Source organism: Pinus tabuliformis, chromosome J, assembly GCF_031772625.1.
Source record: "Pinus tabuliformis cultivar Carrire ecotype Pingquan chromosome J, CPIR1, whole genome shotgun sequence".
NCBI lineage: Eukaryota > Viridiplantae > Streptophyta > Pinopsida > Pinales > Pinaceae > Pinus > Pinus tabuliformis.
In genome coordinates this window covers 1,491,495,195-1,491,515,343 of record NC_142295.1, presented here as the reverse complement: position 1 = coordinate 1,491,515,343, position 20,149 = coordinate 1,491,495,195, and the positions used below count along the sequence as shown (strand labels likewise).

At 40.0% G+C, this 20,149-nt stretch overlaps 1 protein-coding gene across 15 annotated transcripts in view; it reads right to left on the bottom strand.

Annotated features, from left to right (window-relative positions):
* The window catches only part of LOC149233060 (tRNAHis guanylyltransferase), a 234,506-nt gene that overhangs the window by 59,083 nt on the left and 155,274 nt on the right, over positions 1-20,149 (bottom strand). For 11 of the 15 annotated variants that reach the window (XR_016248208.1, XR_016248210.1, XR_016248212.1 and 8 more), the window contains 2 exons: positions 7,017-7,155; positions 6,309-6,441 (listed from right to left, as the gene is read on the bottom strand). Coding sequence is in view for 4 of the 15 variants with exons in the window: in XM_089379676.1 (XP_089235802.1) it covers positions 7,024-7,155 (132 nt within the window). In the remaining 11 variants the exon portion in view is untranslated. The remainder of the gene's footprint in view (positions 1-6,308; positions 6,442-7,016; positions 7,156-20,149) is intronic. The other 4 variants (XM_089379676.1, XM_089379677.1, XM_089379675.1 and 1 more) reach the window with 1 other exon arrangement.

Here is a 20,149-nt window from a genome sequence, read left to right as displayed (position 1 = left end):
TGTCACAGAGAATCACAGTGGTATTCATCATGTGTACGAACAACTCACTTAAGAGCTTCTACAACCATGCAACTTCACACGAGATCATACTCGTAGCTGTGTATTTGGTCTCGGCGGTGCTTATAGCAACCGATTTCTACTTCCTGCTCATCCATGATATCGAAGCAGAATCCAAAGAGAACCAACACTGAGAATTGCTCTAGTGATCCTCCACACTGCCTGCCCACTCAGCGTTCGAATAATCATGTAGTTTCATATTTCTGGCAGTGTATCTCAATCCATGAGAGATTGTGCCCCGAAGATATCTCAGAAGATTCTTGGCACTAATCCAGTGAGGCTCAACCAAATATGAGCTCACCATGCTAACTGCAAAACATATGTCTGGACGGAAGTTCACCAGGAACATTACGCGAATGAGTTTATGAAACTCAGAGGCATTTCCCAAATCTGGTTCAACATCACTACCATATAACTTCTGAAAGTTAATATCCTCGAGGTAGTCACAGGCTTCCAGTTTATCATTCCACATTCGAAATCCAACTCCCTCTTACTTCTGCAAATGAGAGGGTCTACACCTATCAGAAATAGGTCATCCTCATAAGGTGTCAATATGAAAGGTCTATCATCCACAACCTTCAGGTAATGTTTTGGATCGGTTTCAAACCTAGTGAATCTCAACTTCATCAGACAGCTATCAATCCTCTCATACTACGCCCGGGGTGTTTTGCTTCAAGCCATAGAGGGCTTTCTTCCACCTATAAACATGAGATTCCCATTCATGAATCTCAAACTCCTCGGGTTGTTCCAAACCTGTGGACGTGCTGCATGAGGGGAATGGTCCCCTTATAATATTTTCCTTCGGTACATCTCAGACATGTACCTTCATGCTCTACCTGAATTCAGACATCCCTATCACCATTTGACTCACATTAGGGAGGGCCCCATAGGTACACCTCCAGTGTTATAGATGCGATATGTCAATTGACATGATCCCCAATGGACCATCCTGCAACTTGATACAAATTTCCAACCCTGAACCCATGAGAAAAAAGCATCTTGGAAAATTATATTTCTAACACGTACCTTTCCATCGATGAATGCCACCCTGAAACCTTTGACTTCCATTTTCGAGATGGACACTAGGTCCTTATTGTGATCAGGTACATAAAAGAGATTCTGTAAATGAATCGAGTTACCCTTATTCAATTGAGAGTTAACATTCCCTACACCCTTTTCGGGATAGGTGGCATCAGCTCCAAGTATAATCCCACAATTGTTTCCATCTCTACCAAATTAAAGAGTGCACCCATCTATCCGATGAAGTGCCTTGAAGCACTATAATCTATAAGTCGGATTCCCAAAGAATCTGAAGGAGAGGGCCAATACAAGATAACGCTTATTTATCTTATCAGAAACAACATTTGATTCTTCATACCTGGGGTTCCTTGCTTTCTATGAAGAGTCGGCCATTTCCTTGATGACCTGCATTACCTGTCATACCTTTTATCATTGAAGATGTCCCTGGAACAATTGTTATCATCATCAAGTGATGTGTCCCTACCATTCGGACACTCCTTCGCATAATGGCCGAACTAGTTATCTGCCCTTCCTTCCACCCTGAGATCCGGTCTTCCAATGAAGTGATCTTTAGGTAGGCCATATTCCGCTGCGCCATTATGATAATATTCTCTGCTTCGACTTCACCCTTGGTAAATTTGAAGAGGGATGAGGAATCCACTGATCCTTTTGTCCTTTCCCAACTATCTTTGGTGATTGCTCTTTCACTCTTGCTTGGGCATTGTCTTCACCTCAGCTCTCATTCCATGTTAATTTTAGGTATGTTCTACGCTTAGAGCAATTTATTTCAATTTTCACAGTTAGCTCCATATCTTTTTCAAATTAGCAATCACATCAACATTAAAGTAAACTGCAGATAGAACATAAACATAAATCGTAGAAGACAAGCCAAGACAAGAGGACACAAGATGTGGCGCTAGCCAGGGACAAACCCCAATGTGGGGAAACCCTTGAAATTCTTCTTATATGTTCTTCAGCAGAGAGAGAGAGAGAGAGATAGTATGTTTACAACAGAACTCAACACTTTGACTTAGCTAGATAAGAGCATACATCATCTCTAAGAAGATGATACATGAGATCAGTTGAAGACATGCTGATTCAACTAATTCTCCAAGGTGACTCCTTTACCTATCGTTGTGCTGCATTTCGTCATCATGCTGCACTTCACTGCGCTGCACCATGTTGAACCCATCATCAATATGTTACATCTCATCACGCTTCATTAATCATGATTGTACCCATCACTGTACTGCATTATGTGCCATTGCTGCACCATGTTGCCATCCTGACCTATGTGTTGGCTACACCTTGCTTGATTGTTGTCCCTAGCATGCTTGTTGTCCTTAGCATGGTTGTTGCATGCTAATTGTCCCTTACATGCTAGCTGTAACATTTCATGATTGGTGTATTTGCTGCTAAGAACCATACAATTGTCCCAATGTTAGTTAGTTATCCCTTGCATGCTTCTCTCCTTCAGAGACAGATGCATAGGCTGTTTCGGCAGTTCCCCGCAGTTCTGGCAGTTCTAACTGTTCCCGACAGTTTTGCCTTTTCCGGCAGTTCCGATAGTTCTGGCATTTCCAACATTTCCGGCTTTTCTGTCTTTTTCGGCATTTCCAGCTTTTCAGACTTTTCTGGCAGTTCAGGCTTTTCAGGCAGTTCTGTCTTTTTCGGCAATTCCAGCTTCTCTGTCTTTTCCGACAGTTCTGGCTTTTCTGGAAGTTCCGGCTTTTCCTGCAATTTCGGCTTTTCCAACAGTTCCGGTTTTTCGACTTTTCCGGCGTTTCCAACAATTCCGACCGTTCCGACTTTTCCGGTAGTTCCGGCATTTCCGGATTTTCTGGCTTTTTCGACAATTCCGGCTTTTCTAGCAGTTCCGACTTTTCTGGCTTTTCTGGCAATTCTGGCTTTTCCAGCTTTTCCAACTTTTCCGACAGTTCTGGCTTTTCCGACAATTCCGGCTTTTTGAGCAACGTAGATCTTATTCTCCCATGACTGCTTTTAGATCTAGGGCATGTTATCTAGGGCAGCATATACCCTAGGGCACTCCCTCTAGCTCTCATCTTCATTAGAGAACATAGAATATAGGTTGCAAGTCAGGGCCAAAACCTCTCCACTTGAGAGGAAAACCCGCAAATCTCTTCTCTTCCTTATAGATTCTTCAATTGACGAGTTCCAAGACATTAAGACTAACACCAATACCCTCCAAGACCAAGACCAACCTCTTTGGATGATGTGTGAACCTTGATCCAGTCAAACCCAGTCAAATCTCTTCCATAAGCACTTCTTCGACCTTCTGCTACAAAATTTTCCATCACCACTGCAGATCTGAAATTTCGTCCCCCCTGCAGCTACTGCTACTACAAAATCCTTCATTCTATTCAAAGCTTTATAAGGAAAATGAGCGTACCTCTAATGCCATAGTTCACAAAAATCAAAGGTGTTGTGTATCAAGGCTTGAATTGAGCGACCAAGGAGACAATATAGGCCTCCTATTCATACACCAATGACCTTGGCAAATTCAAAGGAGGATTCTTTCTTCCACAATAGAACTTGACCATCAATGAAGGCAATTCTATATCCTTTGTCTTCAAGAGATGAAATGGACAACAAATTCTTCTTCAAACTAGGAACATATAAAATATTGTTAATAGAGACATTACCTCTTGATTCCAATTGGAAGGATGATGAACCAATGCCCTTGACTTCGTACTTGTTAGTCTCCAAGCTCCACCCTTTGAGCTATCTTCTTTTCAACCAATTCAGAGAGATTATGACGACTTCCAGTCATGTGCCTAGAGGCACCACTGTCCACCAACCAAATTTCATCATGACCTGCAATACAACCTAGGAAAGCAAAATAAAAGCAACACTCATCATTTTCATAATCTTCCTTCCTAGGCCTCCTCTTGAATGAAGGTTCATTAAGATCCGCTGCAAAAGTTGTTGCTTCCCTTTCCTTTTTCAATCATCATTTCTTTGAGGACACCTATTTTGATATTGCCCATATGCTTGGCAACGATAACCTTGAACATTTGACATGTCACTTCTTTCTTGAGAGGGAGGGGGAGGTCTTCTTTGTGGAGCAGGTCTTGGAGCTGATCTTGAAGTAGGACTTCTACCAATACTTCTTTGAACTCTTCCATAATTTATCCTTCCCTTGCTATTCTTTGAGTGGGCTGCAAAATCTTGAGAATCTTCACCTAGATTTGGAATCTTGCCTTTAGACATGAGCATAGATTCTTCTTGAGTGCAAGCAACTGATAGTTTATCAAAGTAAGGAACATTTTCTCTACCACTAATGCTTGATGCAAACAAATCCCAAGAGTCACGGAAACCATTGACTGCTATAGCTACTAGTTCTTTATCAGGTAACTCTTCTTCAAAGGCTTTGAGTTGATCTCTCAATTAAAATCCTTATGAAGTATGATGCATGTCATCTTAACATCACGACGTTCATTCATTAGACTTATAGATTGACTAATGTTGTTGATAGTTATAGATTCCAAAATGATGCTCATAGCCAAGATGTCATCTTCTTGGAACTTGTATTTTCTTGCTTGATCAATTGCTTCAGTAACTTTTCCTTTCACAATACCCAGGACTTTATACCTTGCAAGAACAAGGTCAATTCTAGTCCTCCACGCTCTGAAGTTCGTATCTCCTTCAAGCTTGTTTTTTGTCTTCTTGAAGGAATTCATGATGAATATGATCAATCGAGACAAAAGATGAGGATTTCAATGCTCTTCAAAGTGATCACAATGCTCTTCAAGGTGATCCCAATGCTCTTTTCCTTCACCAAAGCTCTAATTCCATGTTGATGTTCTAGTTGTTGATTTTTGGGTAGCATCGAATGTGCTCTAAATCCGAAATTTTGTGGAGGGGCTAGAACACATGAGAACTCCAAGACCCAAAAAATCGTTTGGAGAAATTCCACCCGGAGTGCATGTTATTCAAATAATTAATTATTTTTAATGGTGCCTAAGTTAAAACTTAGGAAATTCAAATAATTAAAGTGAATTAATGTAAATATGGGTGACAAGCTTCTAAGTGACGAGGATCAAGTCTAATTTTATATTGGTTGTTGATTAGAGATTAGATCACGATCATTGATTTCTCAACAGAAAAAGTATAAAGGAAGGCTTGGGGTCAATTGGAGAATACACATAGGGAGAGCAGCGCTTGAGCTAGATCGAAAATCTGGAGCATGGTTTGCTGAGAATTTCGAAGTAAGCTTCTAATGCAGAGATGGGCAGTTCGGCAGCGGGACTTTCGACCAAGGCCGAGAATACATAACAGAGAGGCAATGCAGCACAAGGGAGAGACAGAGTAGCTCCAGAAGGGTGACGCGGAGGCTGGAGGGCTGACGCAGTCACGCAGAGGCAGCGCTGGGGTTTCTGTGAGGCAGATTGGGCATCAATTCAGTAGAATGATTTCTGAACCGGGAAGGCTCACCGAGAAGGTGGCACAGTCCCAGCGCAGAGTTGGGAGCAGCCATCGCTGCACAGCACTGGGGATAGGCGTAGTCCTGTGTGGGGTTTGTTCATCCAATTGCTGGATCCGCCATAATATTTGTCTCTGAATAGAGGTACTTTTGTCGGGTTTATTCTCTGTTGGGTGAGCCGGATTTGGCACCATAGTTGTATTCGGAAATCTGCATAGTAATAAAACCCTCATATCTGCTACACCGGTCTTCCCACACTGGGTTTTTCTGGAAATTTTTAGTCCAAAAATAAGTGTGTCCTTTGTGTGGTTGTCTCATTTATTTTTTCAGTACTTGATTTGTATATTGGTGTAGGCGGAAGTGTATTTGCATTAATATTTTCTGAATAATACTAAAAATAACTTGTTAAAATGAAGAACACAAGTAGGTAATGCAATACAGTTTACTGTAGTAGGATTTCTGATTTGTTAGATTCATAAATTTTCACACTAGTTGCAAACAAGACTAGAACAATTTTCAAAATGATAACTACTTCCAATGGTACAATTTGACTTCTTTAGAGCATTCCGATCATTAAGCAGTTATACTTGAAAATTTGAACCATAAACTTCCATAGAGCAATAGTGATCACAGTGAAAACAAAAAGACGAGGCACCAAAATTTCCTGCGACAAGTCACAAAACCCCACAAGGGGGGAAACCTGGCAATATTTCCCGACAATCTTTCCTTGTGAGATAGAGTTCAATTCATCAATTGTATATCAGACTATTCCACAAAAAAAGCCAACCTTTGACTCAATGAATGTCGAGTCAAACCAGTCAAAGGAGAGAGAATCTGGTCAACGATCTGCTCACAGTCAAAGTCTGTACAAGGGGCCAAATTTCAGCCTGACGATGCTGGTTAAAGGGCCAAATTCAGTCCTGCAATTTCCATAGAAATGCACAGTCAAATCTCAGAGTTTGACCTGTGGTCAAACTTTGGGCAACAGCCCAGAACAGATACAAAATTTTGCTCAATGAACAGTCATCAAACCAAGCAACATTCAGCCTCCAAACTTCAGTCAATAGCTCAGTCAAACAAGAGAGAAACAAATCAAGTCAACGCTGGTCAAAAGAAGTCAAATAAGCTGGTCAATGCAGAAGTCAATCCTCTTCCTCTTCTTCGCATGTGTGAACAGATCTCCTTGTGATTGGTCGAATGAGTGAGTGTGATATGATCTCAAATGAGGTCAACGAATGCCATTATATATGTGAGTAAAGAGGAGGTTTTCAACCTTGGGGTCAAACCCCTTCAAGTAATGGGGCCAACTTGTTCATTTGATGCCAACTTGGACAGCTGGAAGATAAATGATTTCTCCTTTAATTTTGACCATGAAAATACCGACCGCAGCTACCATTTTTTTCAACACAAAATGCAAAACATTATTATCACTATCTGAGTGGAACCTTGGGATAAGGGGTTTTGATTAAAAATTAGGTTATCAATGAAAACTTACAAAATTATTAATCCGACAGTAGATAAGGATGTTCATCCCAGAGATTCTTCCCAATAATATCACAGTGCTGCACTACTGTTTTCCTTCTCCGTCTTATAACAGGATCTCCAGCTTCAGTGCACTTAACAACTTCATCAACCTGATGATCAAGATAACTGGCAAATCATCAATAATATTCCAAAATACAACCATGAAAACTTGAAAATATCATGTGTCCTTTATATCAACCAGTAATTAAAACTTTTAACCAGGCTTAATGTGATTAAGTGTTGTCGAAGCAAACCAAAAACATCTGTTAGATGTGGCAATCCACATTTCTACAGTGAAGCTTTAAGGGTGCAGTCATGAAGGTGGTATGTAGCTCAGCGATACCCCAACCTATTTCTAAGTATCAACTTATCTAGTAGCCCTTCAAATAAGTATATCATTTCAATATTGTTGTTTTCAGAGTGACGTAATTTGATTGATCACTATCATAAGCAGGATTTTCGCTTAGATTATAAAACTCAAATAGCTATGGTCATGACTCATCAGTCAGTTTTTAAGTACACACATTCACCCAAGTACACTAGAACATGGTAAGAATATCAAACTATTTTATCTTAAATCTGCAGCAGTTATACAACAGGACCAACTCGAGGGACGCTCCCTACATAAACAGAATTACCTACCACATTCTCTCTAATAACTCATGTATAGGATACAATACCAACAGCGGTGTGGACATATTATGGCAGTTTAAAGAATGTTATTCTGCTCAGAACCTGTTCAGAATCAGTTGGCCCCAAAATTAGGAGGCGGGACTTGACTTGGAACTAGTAAATGACTTGGTTGAATAAAAAGTGAAAAAAAATACTCAAATTTCAAAAAGAAAAAATATATATCCACATACATTAATGAAAATCAAAACCATTAGACACCAAATATGCAAAGTTTGCTGACGTATATTGCATGTAAGGGTACAAATACGTAAATCTTCATCCATGTATAAGTTTTGGGATACATAAAATTAATGTTCAAAGCCTCTAAATGGCCTCTAGAGTCCAAAAATCATCATACTTGTTAACCCCCAGATTTTCCTCCTTTCCAAACTGGAGGGTCAATGGCCAAATTACTTCAACAGGCTGGTGTTCAGAGTTATTTCCAGAGACAGCTTTTCATGAGACAGGTGGTTTCCACGGAGTTTAGATCCAATATGGATCAGTGATATGCTCCTGGTTCAAAGCTATGTTGCAGGAAACGTGGGGTAGGAGGGCGTTTTCGTACGGAAACGGGTACGAAACGCTGAAACGTGTTTGGTACGGCCCTGAAACGCGTTTCAGGCCGTACTGCCACGTTTCATGAAACTGAAACGCGTTTCAGGGCCGTACGACCCACGTTTCAGCATTTACTTGTGTTTTTTTTAATTTTTAATTTTTTTATTTGTTTTGTAATCTATTGTTACGTTATCCTAGTGACTTCTAGTTGCTTCCAGATGCCTGTCTAAAGTTATAAAAGTGAACTTTTGCCCTAGTGTTGATATGCAGTTCATGGTAATGTTAAATTCTTAAAGTAAAAGGATGAAAATGAAAAATAAAGGAGAATACCACCTTTATTTTTCATTTTCATCCTTTTACTTAAATTTTTAACATTACCATGAAATGACTCAGGATGTTTGAGAGTGGTTTCGCCCTCATTGGATTTCATATGGAGAAAGTAGAATTTTAGATCTCACTCAAAATCCAGAAGACTTATCTGTTTTTCAGGATTTCAAGATTGGGGTGATTGCAATGTTTCCATTGGATTTTATCATGTACTAGGGTATGGAACTTGTATTTAATCGAGAGAACAAAGCCCTCTATGCAGGGGAGACTCCCAATAATCAAGAGAATGTAGGGTACTAGGGTATGAAACTTGTATTTAATCAAGAGCACTAAGGTCATTCGACTATGTAGGAGGAGACTCCCAATCAAGCACGAGACAAAAAATTAGAAATTTCTCGTGGCTGATTTTGGATATTTCTATTTTCATTATGTGATTATTCATGAGTAAATCTGATGTAAATTTAGATACTTATAGTTTATGCATTGACAATTGACAATTTTATCATAATGTAATAAATTAAAATGTATCATATATGCTTTATGATTGCACATATTTCTTAAATGTCCATATATATATATCTATATATATATATATATATATATATTCGCGTTTCCCCGTTTCCAAAATTTGGGGAGGTCGCGTTTCGTATCGCTTCCCGTTTCGGAAACTCGTACCCGTTTCCCCGTTTCGTGCAACCTTGGTTCAAAGTTAGAAAAATTGTGCAGGTCTTTTCATCTGTTTAGGAGAGGATTACTACTTTTGGCAGTTCTCCTATATTTTAGGAGGCAGAGTTCAGAGGACCACATGGCAGTGGTGGTTACATAATTGGAGTCCTTGCACACTTATGATTCAAAAGAGCCCTTTTAGGGAGACATGCACAATACTACTATTTTTAGTAGTTATAGTTCAGAGGCTTGGATGTCAATTCTCAGTAGATATCTAGATTCCTCAAAGAAAACTTAGTTCAATGAGCTTAATTTCATTGACATGCAAAGATTTCATATTTTTAGCAAACAGCCATGCAGAGTGACATGTGGAGTCCATGCTACGGTGGTGTGGCAGCTCCGGGTTGAGAAACCTTTGGGAGCGACAAGTGGCAGCAAGAAAAGGGCACATGCATGAGAGATCAATGCACAAGCATGAGTCTGGGGTGATGTGGCACATGTTGTAGTTGATTAGGTGTTTGCTTGAGTCATTTAAGGCGCATGCATAAGTCAACTAGAGGTAACCAGGACACATGAATGAGTCTAGAAGTGAGGTGGCACAAGGAGTTTGTGAGGTTCCTTGTTTGAGTTAACTGGCCACATGCTTTAGTTCACTGGGACACATGCATGAGTTTTGGAGATAAATGGACACATGTGAGATGATTGTTAAGTTAAGTAGGTGTTTGGCAAAGCTAACTAGGACACTTGGGTTATCAAAGTGCATGTGTATCTTCACCTCACTTTATCATCAAGTTCACTAAGAGCATGGGGAGCGGATGTTGAAGAATCTAGAGCAAATGAAGTTAATAAGATTCTTCTAGTCATGATAACTATTTGTGAGGTGCTTTTAACTTTTGCTTATTAGCATAATCTTCTCTTTGATATTATTAGAGTGTGTCTTCTTAGTTCATAAAATAGCTACCAAAACAAAGAAACAAGAACACAAGATGTTGGCTTTATGCTAGGGCCAAAAACTCTCACTCTTTAAGAGGAAAACCCACACAAAATTCTTCTTATAGAGATTCCAATTGACGAATACCAAGATCATGACCCTTGACCTATTAGGCCACTCCAAGACCAAGACACCAATCCTCTTCTTCGTCATTGTTGAGATCATCATCATCACTACTGCTTCACCAAGGTCATCATTACTGCACCTTCATTGAGATATTCATCATAACAATGAGATCATTATTGCTGCACCATAGCTCCATCTTCACTTAGATCATTGCTGCACTCTCACTGAGATCATCACCATGTCAACGAGGTCTCTATACTGAGATATGTATGTATATACATATGAAAGTTGCACCGAGATCTTGTCTTCATCAAGATTATGTCCGAGACCATGGTTGCCACTGTGCCGAGATTATGACTATGTTTGGTATGCCAAGAGTGTATAACAGTGAGGTCACAATCATGCTGAGACTCGAACTATGTCTAGAGAGTAATGTCGAGTGTGTATGATTGAGAGCTCCTTGCACCAAAATCTTCATCACCAATTATGTCGAGACTGTTTATACTGAGACAGTGATCATGATGACCATCCAAGAAACATAGAACCACTGTACTCATCCGAGATTCTGAAACACTATACTTCTCCGAAAATATTGTGCCACTGTACTTATCCGAGACTTCAAAGGAATCCAAGTTTCCTGCACTTCACTGTACCCATAGAAAATTACAGAGGAATCTGAGCTTTTTTCTTGTTCTTTTGCGCAGACCCTAACTGGGTATATATAGTAGTTTGTCCTCCATATTTAGCTGACTTGACAGTGTGAACCAGCATGTCTCCTTATGACTTCTTTTAATTCGATTTGCAAGCCGACATGACGAAGAGAATTGTGCTTGTCATTTTCGAGGGCTTCTTTGTTAGGGTCCCACCCTAACCCCCTTATTTATGTAGTGGGATCGAGTCATAGTAAAGAGTCAATAAAGCCCATATTAATAATTGTAAGTGGTTAACCCGCAATTAATGACGGGACCACAGTTAGTTGCAAATGGGCCATGGTATTAGATAGATGGTATTAATAAAACCCATGGTATCGATCCTTGGTATTGCATGTATGAGTCATATATAAAGGATAGAGACTCCCTGCGAGGAGCATCGTGTCTTATTTTTGTATCGAGCTCTGCTCTATTGGAGGTTGCCCCCTCGAAGAGGCCAGTGAACATTGCTTTCTGAATAATAAAATATTTGTTGTTGTCTCTCACTATTCTATGTTCTGGGTATCTTTCTTCGCATATTCTGTATTTGGGTATCTTTTTGCAGGTTAAGAGCATAACATTCTTGACATTGTTTATGACTCAAATACATTTGATATATGCCCAAGAAAGATTCTTCAACTTTTCCTTTGACTCTTTGACTTTCCTATAGCAATTCAACGCGTGCTAGACCTATGCAATGAGAAAGAAAACATTTTTACAATTTACAAAAATAATATTTTTTTCTTTTACGAGTACAAATATCAAAATTACATTTATGAAGACCGAACCCAGTTACACTTTCTTCAACAGAGGACTCTGTTGAACAAAGTGTAACTAGGTTCAGTGTTTACAAATATGATTTTGATCTTTGTACTTGTCAAAAATATAAGAATGAGTTTCTTGCTCATTTCATAGGTCTAAGGAAATCAAAGAGTCAAAGTTATGTATAAGAAGCTCTTCTTGAGCCTATGTGTAAATGAATACTAGTCTACAACAGCCCTCCAAGACAAGCACAATCCTCTTGAGAAGAGCAGCAAACAAAATGATGTCAAACGCAATCAAGTCAACCAGCAAAATGATATAAGAACAGTGATGTCGGCTCAAATGAAGTGACACAACACTTCACTGTCATGTCGGCTTATTTATAGAGACGTGACAACTATAAATGGCTTCTTGAGGTCACCACAGGAAACAACAATCTCGTGTGCCTCTGAGATTTCGGATGAAGGCACAGGAGCTCTGAAATCTCGGACAAATTGCAGTAAGAAACTTGGTCTTATCTACAACCTCGGATGGGTACATGAGGTGCAGGAATTTCAGATTAGGAGCAGTAGTTCAGGATCTCGGATGAGGAAGTGTCACTGCAATTTTGGATGGATGATACAGTGAGATACTCTTGGCATGATGGAAGCACATAGTCTCCTCCTCGGTACAAATCTAAGCACTGTCATAACCATAGTAAGGATGATCTAAGTAATCCTTCTATTCTACACATTGTCCAAGCATGGTGGAAGTATTTAATAGTAATACATTGACTCGATATGATGGAAGGATCTCACAGTAACACACTGGCTCGGCATAATTGAACGAACTCATAGCAGCACACTATCTCGACATACAGGTGCAATCACAATCTTGTTCTTGATGAAGATAAAAAGGTCATGATGAGACTGTCATAGTATCATTGAATCTATCCTCATCTCTCTTATACACATGAAGACCTTGTAGATGAAGACCTCGGTGATGGAGCAGCAGTGATAATGATCTCAGCATTAATGTTGAAGAGGATTGGTGTCTTGGTCTTGAAGTGGCCTAATAGGTCAAGGGTCAAGGTCTTGGTATTTGTCAATTGGAATCTCTATAAGAAGAATTATGTGCGGTTTTCCTCTCCAAAAGGGAGAGATTTTGGCCCTAGCAAAAAGCCAACATCGCATGTTCTTATCTCATTTGTTTTGGTAGCTATTTGGTGAACTAAGAAGACACACTCTAATAATAACAAGTGAAGACTATGCTAAGAAGAAAAGTTAAAGCTCCTCACAACTAGTTATCAAGCTAAGAAGAATCGCATTAACTATAAGCGCCCTAGATTCTTCAACAGACTCCACTTAAACTAGAGCATGTGGCCATTTTTAATTTGCTTCATCATCAATACAACAAAAAGCATCTTCATTTAGATAGTGTGCATGGCCACTTCTAATACACTCTTTTATTAAGTCAACAAAGCACAACTCCACTAGGACTAAGAGGATGAGGGAAGAACACTTTGACTAGTCATATCCCCAGTAGGGTCGGAGCTCATGGCCACTCGACTACACTTAAGTCATCAATGCGCGTGAGCTAAGGAAGACTCTACACATGACTAATGTGCACTAAGCAATTGAGAAAAGGAGGAGGCAAATAATGGTTTGGGTGGTGGAATTTTTTTATAGCAGTATCATTTTCTCTTCCATTATTTTCCTCCTATCCTAACTTCTTGTATTCTAAGTAGCAAATATCAGCAAAAAAAATTTGTATTTGTCTTTGTGGTGTATTCAACCTCTTGGCTAATGCAAAATAAAGTTTGACTCTGCTATTTCTCCAACTCTTGGAACTTGTTGGTACATTGTTGATTCTTTGTGCAGTGTTCTTGAAGTTCCTTAGGCATTTATTTTGGTAATATCTACCACTTAGAAGCTTTCCTATCTCCTTTTCTTTACCATTTTTAAGAGATTTCAAAAGAAATGTTTTGTCGGATTATTTCAAAATCTTTCTCACCACATCTTTGGCTATTTCAGTTGCGTGCCAAACCCAAATGGAGAGGAATTTTACCAATGACAAGTTGGTCTAAATCTCCTATATGTTAACGTTGAGTTCTCTCTCCAAAATTTTAAAGTCATACATTTTCTTATAGTGCAAACTTGAGTGCTAACAAACTGGCACCATTGTCAGGGATTGTCAATGGTCCTCAACTATTACAATGACGTCGATGAGTGTTTTCGCTTCTTTATTTTCTAACTCACTTGGAGACTCCATTGTTGAGCCACTTGAGGGAAACATTGGACCTCTCCTAACCCCCAAACATTATTCCAAGTCAATCCAAGCTAATTTTGAGGCGAAGTTGAACATTTAAGGAAAACCGTCCTCACATTTCAAGCAAGTAAAGCCTCTTTAGTGGTAAGTCAACCTTTTTAGGACAGACTTAGGTAATTTCAAGTTAATTTTTGTAATGATTGTATCTCCAAGTCTATTTTGGATGACAAGTCACCCCTTTTTGAGATTCCTTAGACATTTTCTGTTAATTTTAGATAACAATGGTATGTTCTATGCTTAAGAGAAATTTACTTCAATTTTTCTTATTAGCCCAATATTAATTTCCAGATTAGCAATCACATTAACATGACAATAAACGCAGATAGAACATAAATGAAAACAATAGAAGACAAGCCAAGACAAGAGGACACAAGATGTGGCACATGCCAAGGACAAACCCCAATGTGGGGAAACCCTTTGATCAATTCTTCTTATTATTCTTCAAAATTTCAGCAAAGAGAGAGAGTACAATATACAAAATTCACTTGCCCAATCAAAGTCAAATCTATCCAATCAAACAACAGTCACAGGAAGCCCTAACTAGAAAGTCAATGTTGGTCAATGTGGTAGAATTTCTCCTCTAAATCAGCTCGATCAAACCCAATCAACTCGGCCTCCAACAGAAGTCCAAATCAGCCCAAAACAGTGAAGAAAATATTAGTCAACGAAGAGTCAAACCTACGGTCAACGCTGGTAAAATAGCTCTGAATGCCTCGATTTCTATGCCCAGAAATGTGGCCTACCCAAACAAAATATTCCCCAAGAAAAATGCAATCAAACTCAATAAATTGTAGCTCGGTCGACGCTGGTCAAACCCTCCTGAAATTCGGTCAATGCCCAAAACAGAAAATTGCAGTCTTGTCCTTCGTATGTGTGGAGAGAGATGCTGCCCAGAAATGCGTACGACCCAATCAGATGAGAGAGAGGTGTGTGTGTGATTAGTGTCCAAATGAGGTAGATGATCCTTCTATTTATATGCAACATTGAGGATGAATAGACATGTCTTTCAGGCTCCTGAGCCTACATTAGATCGCTGGCCTACCTTGACAATTTGTCCATAAACGAAATAAATTCATAATTCCATTTGTACATGTCAGAATGAGATGATCTTTAGATCAATCCTACACCTCTCAGAAAGAGGAGTCCAATAAAAATATCAGCTGCATCATATGAGCTGTCAAGGGTGGAGTTTGGCCCTAGTTTCCAAATTTAACACTCCCTCTCACCTAGGAAGAACTCCACCTGCCAAACTATCTGACAATCTCTACCATCCATGTCATCCCTGCTCTACTCTGCTCTTCTAAACCATGAAGAAATAATGAACAATAAATGATCAAGAATGTATCATACCATTCTCCATTGACTTGAAGTCAGTCTCCAATAATCGAGTGTCTCATACTACTCTCCACTAACCCGAAGTCAGTCTCCAATAATCGAGAATGTCTCATACTACTCTCCACTGACCCGAAGTCAGTCTCCATTGATCCCCAAATCAATATCAAACATCCTAGCATAGGGAGTACAGTAGTACACGATGCTTCCATCGGTAGTACTATGGTCCCTATCCGCATTTCCCTACTCATTGGCCAGATGAAAGGTACTTCCCATGAGTCCCGAACTACATGGGGAGGATGTATCGGCAAAAGAAAGTGAACCACTCATCCTGCTCATATGCCATAAGAGAAGGTGAACCACTCATCCTATGCATATCTCAACCATCATGGGGTATCAAAGGGAGAAGGAGAACCACTCACCCTGTACATCGCGCACCGCTAGGGGAAGGTGAACCACTCACCCTAAGGTTGCTCATCGCTCCAAGAAGTACCCCGAGCTCCCCGGAGCTCCCTGAGCTCAATATCCAAATCAAACAGGACCCTCATAAGAGGGTCTCTCCACAACTCCAAATCGTTCACAAAAGGTTAAGAATTTGACCTTTCCTAGGGGCTTCATAAGAATATCTGCAACCTGATCATCAGTCCCAGTACGACGGAGCCTTATTGCTCCCTATTGTACCATATCCCAGATAAAGTGGTACTTGATATTAATATGATTGGAGCGGTCATGAAACACAAGATTCTCAGAAAGACGAATCCCACTTTGGTTGTCGCAAAAGATAACAGTGGTATCCAACACATGTCCAAATAGCTCACTAAAGAGCTTCCTCAACCAAACAATTTCACAGGAGGCCATACTAGCAGCAATATATTCGACCTCGGCGGTGCTCAAAGCAACCGACTTCTGCTTCCTGCTCATCCATGATATCGAAGCAGAAGCTACAGAGAAGGAACATCTCAATGTGCTTTTACAATCCACCACACTGCTAACCCAATCAGCATCAAAATAACCATGGAGCCTCACATTCCCGACAATGTATCTCAGTCCATAGGTGATTGTGCCCCGGAGATATCTCAAAAGATTCTTGGCAGCAATCTAATGTATGTGATGAGACTCGACCATAAACTGACTCAATGCGTTCACTGCAAAACATATTTCTGGACGAAAGTTCACCAAGAACATCAAGGCCCCCACGAGTTGACGATACTCAAAAGGATTTCCCAAATCGGGCCCAGCAGCACTTTTGCATAACTTCTTGAAGTTAAGTTCCATCAGAGTAGTCACGGACTTGCAGTCCACCATCCCAAATCTGTCAAGTATTTTCACAATGTATTTTTCCTTGAGAGAGGAAAATCTCACCTGGCTTTCGCCAGACCTCCAACCCTAGGAAATAACGCATCAATCCTAGGTCCTTCATTTCAAATTCGGAAGCCAACTCCCTCTTATTTTGATAAATAAGAGGGTCTGCACCTATCAGAAAGAGATCATCCACATAAAGTACCAAGACGAGAGGTCTGTCATTCTCAACCTTAAAGTAAAGGTTCGGATCAACTCCACTTCTTGTAAAGCCCAGCTTCATCAAATAGTTGTTGATCCTCTCATACCAAGCTCGGGGAGCTTGCTTCAACCCAAGAGGGCTTTCTTCAACCTACATACATGTGTCAGACGATCTTGATCTTTGAACCCTTCGGGTTGTTCTACACAAAATTCCTCCTTAATTGAACCATGGACAAAGGCGGTTTTGACATCCATCTGATGTAGGTTCTATTCTTGCGAGGCAACAAGGGCTATAATCGAACAGATGGTGGTATATCGGGCAACTGGTGCAATTGTCTCATCGTAGTCCACACCTTCCTTTTAAGAGAAGCCTCGAGCAACAAACCTTGCCTTGAACTTTTCAGCACTTCCATCAGCTCCATGCTTGATCTTGTAGAGCCATTTCGAGGTGACAACAGATTTGTCCTTGGGTCTAGGGACCACATCCCAAACATCATTCTTCATAATCGACTCATACTCTTCATTCATAGCATCCTTCCAAACTTGGTGCTTCACAGCTTCTTTGAATGTGCAAGGCTCAGATTGAACAATGGTGCTCATGGCAGTTAAGTACCCTTGGTACCTATTCGACTTCTTACTTCCATGAAATGTCCCCCTTGGTGCAATATGTCTCTCGACACCTTCAAGAGTTTCCCTAAGCCATGAGGGTCTCCTTTTTTAGGAGGGCTCATGATGAAGTGGATGAATTGGATCCATTGGTCCTTCAACATCAGGCATCGGCTCATCCTGCGGTTCTCCCTACTTTCCTGTATCTGCGTCTTTGTCCTTTCTTGGAATAGGAAGGTTACTAATCTTCCCAAGGGCAGCATCTTCGTCAAAGGTGACATCATGACTTATCTCCACTTCTCTTTGACCAGGCACATAGATTCTATATGCCTTAGAAGTTTCACTGTAGCCCACAAATGTTCCTCTCTTCCCAGATGCATCTAATTTGCTTCTATTTTCTTTCGGCGCATGAAATATATGAGTATACCAAAAATTCTAAAGTGAGAAACATCAGGTTTCTTACCAGTGAAAACTTCTTCGAGAGTTTTCGAGACCAACGCTTGATGAGGGCATCTATTTTAAACGTACACGACAGTGTTAGCAACTTTTTCCCATAAGAACTTTAGAACGCTTTCATCATGAAGCATGGCACAAGCAGCTTCTATAATAGAACAACTCTTCCTTTCAACAACACCATTTTGCTCAAGAGTATATGCAGTAGTAGTCTCCCTCTTAATGCCAGCTTCTCTACAATAGTCATTGAACTCATTTGATTCATATTCGATTCCACTATCAGTCCTCAATATTTTGATCTTCTTCCCTGTTTTATTTTCGACCAAAGCTTTGCAAGAGAGGAACCATGAGAATACCTCGTCCTTCTTCTTTAAGAAATATATCCAAGTTTTGCGAGAGAAATCATCCACAAAGATAGCATAATATAAATATCCTCCCAAAGATGTCACGGGCATCATACCAGATAGATCAGAATGAACCAATTGAAAAATGTTAGTAGTCTTGCTATCACTTGAGGGGAATGGTCTGCTCGTATGTTTTCCTTCAGCACATCCATGACAAACACCTTCATGTTCCACTTTAAATTCAGGCATAATTGTCACCATCTTCCTCACATCAAGTAGAGCCTTATAATGTAGATCAGCAAACCTCCAGTGCCCTAATTCGGATTGAAGAGATGTGTCGCAAGACATAACTCCTTATGGGCTTCCTCCAACTTGATATAGGCTATCAACCCTGAATCCAAGAGTAAATGCTTTTTTGAAATTTCTATTCGAAACACATACCTTTCCATCGATGAATGCCACCTTGAATCCTTTGTCTTCCATCGCCAAGATAGATACCAGGTCCTTCTTTAGATCAAGCACATTTAGTACTTATTGAAGATGAATGGTGTTACCTTGATTCAATTGAAGAGTAACATTCCCAACTCACTTCACGGGATAGGTGGTATTCTCCCCAAGAATGATTTCCAAATTTCTATCCTTTTTTATCAGATTTGAAAGAGCTTCCTTATACCCAGTGAAGTGCCTTGAGGCACCACTATCAATCAACCAATTTCCCAAGGTATCCGCAGGAGAGGCAGTAGAGAGGGCAGATATAAGATACAATTCTTTTTGCTTGTTATCAACAACATTAGATTCATCATACCTAGAGTTTCTTGATCTTTTGGGAGGTCGACCATATCCATGTTGAGTAGCGAGAGCACTCCTTTTTCCTTTGTTGTTGTCCTTTGATTATCGTTGCCCCTGAAATTGTTGTTGTTGTGGTTGTCATCATAATGAGGTGTATCCCTTCTATTAGGGCACTCCCTAGCATAGTGGCCAAACTTGTTACAAATGAAGCATCTTCCCTTCCTTCCATTTTTGAATCTCAGTATTCCTTGACATTTCTTCTTAGCATTTCTTTTTAGCATGAGCAGAGAATGCAATAGGTTCATTCCTATTTGAAGACATGTCCATTTCTATCATGCTTGTCTATTCTTGAGAACATCTAGTCAGAAATTCTTCAAAACCAAGAATCCTGTCGTTGTTGAAGATAGTAGTGTTGAACATATGCCATTCACGAGGGAGTCCTCCAAGGGCAATGAGAGTGAGCTCCCTATCAGCAATAACTTCTCCAATTGAAAGAAGATCATTTTTTATCTCAGTAATCCTCAAGGAGTAGGATTGCATATCTTCACCTCTTCCCTTCTTTATGTCCTTCAGCTTGTTCTTGACAAAGATAAATTGGTTTGCATTGACAACCTTGAAGATCCCAACCAACCTATCATACATCTCCTTGGATGTGTTCAAATTAGAGATTTATGCAACCAAATGCTTGTTAATAGAATCCCTGATGATCTTCTTTGCTTTGACTTCACCTTTCTTGTACTTTGTCTTAGTGGCAACCAGTGCATTTGAAGGAGGTTCAGTGATCTTTTCCTACACATAGTCCATGACATCTTGCTCTTCCAAAGTCAAATCAAGAGACATCTTCCATGCATGATAATCAGACCTATCATTGAGCTTGTCATCAGGCTTGAAGTAAGATGCAGAGGCCATTGACTCTTGTCCTTGTCCAACAAATCTCAGTGATTGCTCTTTTAACTCTTTCATGGCCTTTTTCTTCACCTCAGCTCTGATACCATGTTAATTTTAGATAACAATGGTATGTTTTATGCTTAAGAGCAATTTACTT